Here is a 7818-nt window from a genome sequence, read left to right as displayed (position 1 = left end):
GATCAGGTTTCTATAAAAATACATCACCAGCCTGGAGATCCCAAGGTCCAAGGGGCATTTAGAGAATATATTTCCTAAAGGGGTTAAACGTTTAATACCTCCGCATCTGACGAACAGTGTTACACATTTGGCAGCAAGGTGGTACTGTATATACAGCTGTGGCCAAAAGTTTTGCATTACCTATAATTCTAAGATTGAGACACCATGCCGACAGGAATGTGATGAGAACTAGCACATTGTACAACTACTTCCAACAATACAAGTCACTCCGCTTAATAATGCTAAGGCATATTTTTTTTTTTTCAATTTGTGTTTTCTAAAGTTCACTGTTTCCTTATAAAGGCTGCATCGCAACGAGACTTTTACAATGAGCAACAAATCATAGGGAAGGATTGTTGCGCATTGAAGTCTTCGTGTTAATGAAATATTGTTATATGTATAAGCAAATGTATATGTACTACACATTATAACACATTATTGGACAATCAAATTACCAAACAAAGAAGTCTTGTATTCAAACATTTGTAAAAAGTTCACCGCCCTCTGACCATAGCTGAGAAAGTTTGGACTGTAAGTATCTTCCGACTGGAGAACTTTCAGATCAGCCACGCCCCTCAAACTTGGATATGGATGCTTCTGTTTGTGATTGGTCAGGAGCCCCGAATGACAACACCTGCTTTACTCCTTCATTCAAACTGACACCAGAGCTTTGGAAATATAGGCAGCATCTCTTACAGTTCCAGTCACTTTTCAGCAATATTGAACAGAGACCACCTCACAGCTGGCTAATGTAAGCAGTGGTAAATTAAACCTACACAAAAAAAATAAATATAATAATAATTAAAATTCTGCTAGTTTTAAATCTAAACTATGCAAGCAGAAATGTTGGTTACATTAGCAACAATCCTGCTGATTTTCCCAGCCATTGATCAAGTGGCGGCGATGGATGTTACAGATCTTCCAGATAACCAGCAAGACAGGGAAAAATTGTCCAGCCAACAAAAAGGACGCCTTTCTCTGCAGAATACAGGTAAGGCTACGGCAATTTACCATTGATGCGGCTCAAATGTGTGAGTGTAGCGCGTGGCTCACTCGGATTTAATATTAAACGATAGACTGCCAGGGACATAAGATGCTGCTGGAAGTATTGTATGTGCTTACACGTGTTTTGCAAAGAGCAAATTGATGTTTTCTAATAGCTTTGTGTCGCTTTAAAAATGCTAAATATTGTACAACATATCTGCATTGGCCACTTAAGTTTAAACAAATAGTAATAAAAGAAAACCGATGCCTTGTAAATACACGAGGAAAGCCATTCAGTATCTCAGTAAACTAATAATAGCACAGGCTACGGTTACGGTTGCTTATCTTAAAGGCACAGTAATCTTTTTAAAATACATCTAAACTCTCCCAAACAACCATGGTACTAGTTACTAAGCCAGTATTAAAAAGAAATATCAATAATGCCGAATATCTGATGTATTAACTATTAGTTTGTCAAACGTTCAGTTGATTGTATAGATGGCTGAATCTGCAGACTACAGTTCATCCGCAATACCCAACATGACATAAGGGCACAGTATTACAAGTTTAAAATCTTTGAAAGTGGGCTGAACTTTTTTTCGTGTAATTCATACAATGCGAAATGGTGCAATGACCCAAGGACAACTGTGCGCGTCTCATGATTTGATCCCTTTTGTATTGTCTATAGAGATCCTCCTTGGCTTACACCAACTGGAGCTGTTCCAAAACCCGCAGAATCCATTTGTGAACAAATGAATTAGGATGTAACCATTTGCGTTCCGTCTCCAAACCCTACCAAAACGAGCCGAACTGCACGATTGCTCATTAGAGACTCTTCCCACATGTGAACAACACTGTGCAGTTCACAGAACGTTGGGGCCAGCTCGTGCGATCCAAGCACATTCCCGTTCAAATGCCAATACAAGCAAAGCGGCTCATTTTCCAGCACAGAAGAAATTAAAGCTAAACTCTATACTCTCGTTCATAGAGGACCGTTTTGTTGATTAGAAGGATTTTTTAAATCCAGAAGCCAGCCCAGAAATCCAAATTTTTTTGGCCGATATTTTACTCTGCTCCTGTCTGTAAAAATATATATTTATAACCTAAAACAAAATCATTATTTTAAACGATTGTGAAATACCTAAATACGTTTCTTCGTTTTTTCTGGAGATTATTTTAGGACTTTGGCAAATTGGCTGTTTCTTCACCAGGCTCAGAATGAATATTTTTGCGCACAATAAAAACTATAACCTTTTTTTTTTTTTTTTTTTTACAGCTGTTTTTTTTTTTTCTCAAGTTTGGTTTATTTATTATTGTATTTATATAAAATGTAATGAAATCTTATTTAAATTCACATTTACAAATACAAGCACCCCGTCATCCGGTGGTGATTAAACTGATTAGCTCTCCTACAACGATTTACAATCAATTTCCCAAGTCCTTAATTTGAATTTATCTGTGGTCTTGTATATACAAGTTCTTACAACGTTTCTCTTACGGCACTTGAATAGTTCATGTCAGCCGTACACTATCAATGGAAATGTATTGCAATCCTCTTGTCTTTAGATCAGTTCAAAATACATGTCATCTACAGAAATATACAATTAAATAAGTTGCGTAATATTTTTTAAACGTTTCGCCATATATAATCAATTTAAGACATATATCTGTACTGTAGAACAGCAGCATCTTATTAAAAGTATCAAAAAACGTTTTTTATCCAAGTGTTGTCTATGTTGCTATTTTTTTATTTTACCACAGTTACAACGGTAGGCTACAGCAGAGAACACACGGCGTCAGGTGCCATGTGTATGTCATTTCAGATAGGATCTTTCCTCACGCCTTCATCTCTCTCCGACCAACCGTGTTTGTGAAATTAGTGGTTAAGTAGTATCGGTATTGAGCTGCAACAGCTCTCGAGGGCCTTGGACGTCGTTGAAACAAGACAGCAAAGCAAAGTCGTTATAAAGGTGAACAAAATCTGTCACACAAAATTTGTTTAGTTACATGAAATAGAAGTGTATAGATTCTGAAGTTACATTCCAATTCATATATGTTTGAATTTAGTTATGTTACTTACACAGTGCTATATCATGCTGAATATAAATTACCTTCTGGCTCTGGGGTTGGGATAATCTGTTGATGTGCTCAGATATAATCACGGATAAATAACTAGGTAAGTGCCTTGTTATAGGAATAAAACTGTCTGACTTTACAATACATGGTGGCAGTCTAATCCAAGTTCATGATATGAATCCCACAAGTCCTCAAATGAACAGCCTTACGTGAAAGGTATGAGTTTGAATGTATTGGTGAGTATCTAATTGCAACCCTCCTGTCCTTCTTTCTAGCTGAGATACAACACTGCCTGGTCAGTGCTGGCGACGTTGGATGTGGCGTTTTTGAGTGTTTTGAAAACAACTCCTGCGAAATCCAAGGACTGCATGAGATATGCATGAATTTTCTCCACAATGCAGGAAAGTTTGATGCACAGGTAAGCATTTATTACTTTGTTTAGATGTTATTAGGGAGAATTGATAATTGCATGGCACAGACCACAAAGTATACATTGTAATAAGATAAAAGCTAACGTGTTTCATACAGCAGCTACGGTTGGGTGCAGTATAAGCTATGCCAAGTTACAAGGCAGAAAAAAAAACATGATGCTCAACTTTTTGTGCATATTCATTGATTCCTTTTTAGGTGTCACTGTCCTCTGCAGCTGTCATCTTCCCCAGTCAGTTGCTAGCTGCTACTGGACCACATCTGTGCCGCTTAGGTGGCTTGAAACAGTGGTCTTTGTTTTTTCTGGTTGCAGCTTGCAGCTGTAGCGTTCTGTCTATCTAACAGCTAAATGTTATATGTTTCATACACTGCAGAGTTTTGTGCTTCTAGCAGTCAATAAAGACCCTGCACTCATACTCGCTTAGCAGCTCCAGCAGTTCACAGTACAGCTTGTTCCATCAGGAATGCTGGGTATCATGAGCCTTCCAGTGCACCTTTCAAGCCACAGGGAGGCTGCCGAGCCATGCCAAGTGAGACCATAGTGAAAATCTTTGCTGTTGACAAAAATGGAAAGTATGAATTGAATTGCATTTTTTTTTTATCTTCCCAGGGTAAGTCATTTATCAAAGACGCGCTCAAATGCATGGCTCATGGTCTGAGACAAAAATTTAGCTGCATCAGCCGCAAGTGCCTGGCTATCAAGGAGATGGTGGTTCAGCTGCAGAAAGAGTGCTACCTCAAGCATAACCTGTGCTCAGCAGCGAAGGAGAACGTCATTGTCATGGTCGAGATGATCCACTTTCAAGACCTCATTCTGAAGGGGTAGGCTTCTGACTTACCTCTTGAATGTTTAGAATACAAGTGAGCATGCAGCAGTGTGGAGTAGTGGTTAGGGCTCTGGACTCTTGACCGGAGGGTCGTGGGTTCAATCCCCGGTGGGGACACTGCTGTTGTACCCTTGAGCAAGGTACTTTACCTAGATTGCTCCAGTAAAAACCCAACTGTATAAATGGGTAATTGTATGTAAAAAAAATAATGTGATATCTTGTAACCATTGTAAGTCGCCCTGGGTAAGGGCGTCTGCTAAGAAATAAATAATAATAATAATAATGTTGGTAAATCCGTAGTCCTTGAGCAGCCATGTAAGCAGGTATGACTGTACCTATATTCCAGCTCTGATTTTCAGTTCTCTTTGTGAAATGAATACCGGTAAGGAAAATAATGAGCTGAAACAGAAAGGCAGCTGTTATCAGAGTGAAATCAGGTTGAGCACCCCATCTGAATACAGGGCTTTCATTACAACACATTCTGTCTCATTGGCTGGCAGCACCATTTATTCATTGCTGAATTCTTTAAATACCTATACCTTTTCTGCCATAACTATGATAACTATTCATGCATTAACCTGGTGGTTTTGACATTTGTAGCACAAGTTATTGAGAGTATTAGAATCTGTGGGTATAGGACAGTGTCTGTATTTCACTTTCACATTTTGACATGTGCATACTGTATATAGGTCATGGTGATTTACTTTTTCATGACACTAATAGCTCTAATTTTGTATTTTACAGACAGAACAGAGATGCATTATGCTGTTTTAAAATAGCAGTATGGTACCCACTGGTATTGCACCTACATCATTTTCAGAACTATCTAGGTTCAGAGTCACACTGCAACCCAGTTAGTCTTCAACTCAAAGTAGACATGCGAGGAAAATAAATGTCACAGTTACTGCTGTAATTGAATTTGTAAGGAAAACACCCTCAAGACATTCAAAACAACCCAAGCGAATGAAGTTAGTTAATTTCCTTCAAAAGAAGACGTGGGATAACTGCCGCGTGTCTGGAACATATCTCCAGAAACGTAACTGCTTGTAGATGTTGACTGAGGTGGTTGTTCTCCACATGTGTTGCGTTGAAGTAACACTTCAAGTTAAATTAACTTCAAGGAGGACTTACAGTTAAACTTCTACTACAGCCTAGGGTGCCACACGGCACAGACTGAATTCAGAGAGAATTGAATTTCAGACATACAATCACAGTGGCATTTCTTGATAATGTAAAACTATAAGGTCTGGTTGCTGGTTGAGAACTAGTGTGTGGTTTCTTTTTCTTGGTATGCAGAGTGTTAAGTGGTAAGTGTATGTGGAGGGCTATTGGGAGTTCTGGACTGGTCCTATAACCATAGGCCTATTTCATTCAAAGGGTAGACCACACCATTACCCAGTTATTTATCTTATATTGGTGTTTATTTTCATCTCACTCCAAAAGAGACACTTCCAGAAACAGGACCACACTCCACGTTTAGGCCACCAAGCATTCCTTCAGAGTGTGGTCTCTTGTTTGAATGATTAAGACCTTGCTCCTATGATATCATGAAAGTTTGGGCAGTGGATCTGTCTTGGTTTTTTACTCATAAGCTTGTTTTATTAATGACTGTTGTAGACTGCCCAGTTAGTCAAAACTAATTCACAATGCCAACATTCACCTGGAAAGGCCTCTAGCTATAATACTTTTTTTTATTTAATCAATGCATTAATGATGTCTGAAATAAATAGCACACAGTCTTCTGTACAGAAGACAGTTTCTTCCCTTACTTTAATTTGACGGGGTGCCAGGTTTCTTTAGCGTAATACGGTACATCCGTTTATTCATTTAAATTCTGAAAGAATGTTCACACATGCAAAACCCCACGTTCATTTAGCGCTGATAAGTCTTCAACATTGTAACAAGCTTGTAACATATTTTGTAATTACAGTGCATGTGTTGGATTGATTACGGTCATTGAAAACGAGGTGTTGCGAGATCATTCAACGTGTGTTTCTTTCTTAATTGCAGACCTTACGTGGAGCTGGTGAACATCCTGCTGAGCTGTGGGGAGGAGGTGAAGGAGGCCATCACCCGGAGCGTGCGTGTCCAGTGTGAGCAGAACTGGGGCGCTCTGTGCGACAGCTTGGGCTTCTGTGCGTTCAGCAAGCAGGGAGAGCAGAGTGCAGCAACCAGGGCCCCGGAGAAGAGGCACGGAGAAGGTAGCAATAAGAGTGGCAGTAGAGACCCCGCTGACCCGAGCCATCAGCACCCTGAACCCGAGCGAGACCACACCAGGACCTCCAGAGGAGACAAAGAGAAAGGCAGCAAGGTCCACCTGAACGCTCACACCCGAGTTCGGTCCAGCAGTCAGAGTTCAAGACGTCTCAGCGGGGAAACCGACATCGCAGATGAAGAAGACCCTTTAACAACAGACATCAGGAGGTGAAGGAGAGAGACGCAGACTCCACCAGAACTTTTCAGCATTTTTTTTTTTTTTTTTTAAACACAAAAACTCAGATTTCCCATCAACGGACATTCCAAAATCATACACCAGAAAGCTTAGGTTATGTGTGGTGCAGTGCGTTATGAATGGCCTGATTATTCTCAATCCATTTCCAGATACTGTATTCTCTTTTCTTTAAAATCATATAACATCTTTCTATTATTATAATATTATGATTATGATTATTATTGTTATTATTATTATTGTTGTTGTTATTATTTATTTCCTTCTTTACCTTTACATTTTTTTGAAACTATATGTATCCAAGCATTGATAGGTTAATAATGCTGCTTAAAGTTAAAAGTTTCTTTAGAATAGTGCAGGTTTGTCAGTAGATGTGTGTCATATATTTTATGTCAGTATATAACTTGAGATCTGTTTGTATATTAATTATATACTTGATTGAACACCAACTTGCACTGGTTTTTAGTCCTGTTTTGGCACATATAACATATAGTACACAAGGGTACTGGCATAAATAAGAAGCCTCAATTAAACAAAATTGATTTTTTGCCAGAGGAAGAGTTTGAAAATAGTTCAGTACAATAGTTCTACGCTGGCATTTCCCTCCCTTATGTCGCTGTCTGATATTAACACGATCAATTGCAAACAATACATCATTATCAAATGTCATTGAAACCAACCAGTTTTTTTTTATTTTAATGTTATATTTATTTATTTTTTTGGCATTTCAAATTCAGGGAAACAATCATCAAAAGGTATAGCATAACTGCACACATATTCCATATTACTTTACTTGAAACCTTTTTTTTCTTTTATTAAAACAAGGTTGTTTTTTGTATAATTGGTAGCACCCCCACACCCCCCTGTCCCAACTAAACCAGAATAAAGTGTCTCTAGAGGTCTTTACTGTTCAATACCGACAAAGTAAAGTAACCTATGGATCAGCTTCTGGAATTAGGCTATGCCTTCACGAGGCACTTCATGAGTTCTGTGATTCAAAATGTAATATTTACC

General features: G+C 38.7%; 1 protein-coding gene across 1 annotated transcript; it reads left to right on the top strand.

The window, feature by feature from the left end:
* The first annotated feature begins 364 nt into the window (after window positions 1-364).
* On the top strand, window positions 365-7247 carry LOC117431490 (stanniocalcin-2-like). Its single transcript, XM_034052440.3, has 4 exons — window positions 365-1030; window positions 3375-3517; window positions 4139-4350; window positions 6366-7247. Exons 1-4 carry the CDS (start codon window positions 871-873, stop codon window positions 6781-6783), a joined length of 933 nt encoding a protein of 310 aa, XP_033908331.1. The 5' UTR covers window positions 365-870; the 3' UTR covers window positions 6784-7247.
* Window positions 7248-7818: the final 571 nt, after the last annotated feature.

This window comes from Acipenser ruthenus, chromosome 22 (assembly GCF_902713425.1).
Source record: "Acipenser ruthenus chromosome 22, fAciRut3.2 maternal haplotype, whole genome shotgun sequence".
NCBI lineage: Eukaryota > Metazoa > Chordata > Actinopteri > Acipenseriformes > Acipenseridae > Acipenser > Acipenser ruthenus.
Note: the sequence above shows the minus strand (reverse complement) of the source record. Positions and strands in the feature narration are given on the sequence as shown.

Coding starts and splice junctions, on each gene's coding strand:
- LOC117431490 (XM_034052440.3), top strand. CDS start 871: ATGCAAGCAGAAATGTTGGTTACATTAGCAACAATCCTGCTGATTTTC. Junction 1,031..3,374: donor CCTTTCTCTGCAGAATACAG/GTAAGGCTACGG, acceptor CCTTCTTTCTAG/CTGAGATACAACACTGCCTG. Junction 4,351..6,365: donor CAAGACCTCATTCTGAAGGG/GTAGGCTTCTGA, acceptor TCTTAATTGCAG/ACCTTACGTGGAGCTGGTGA.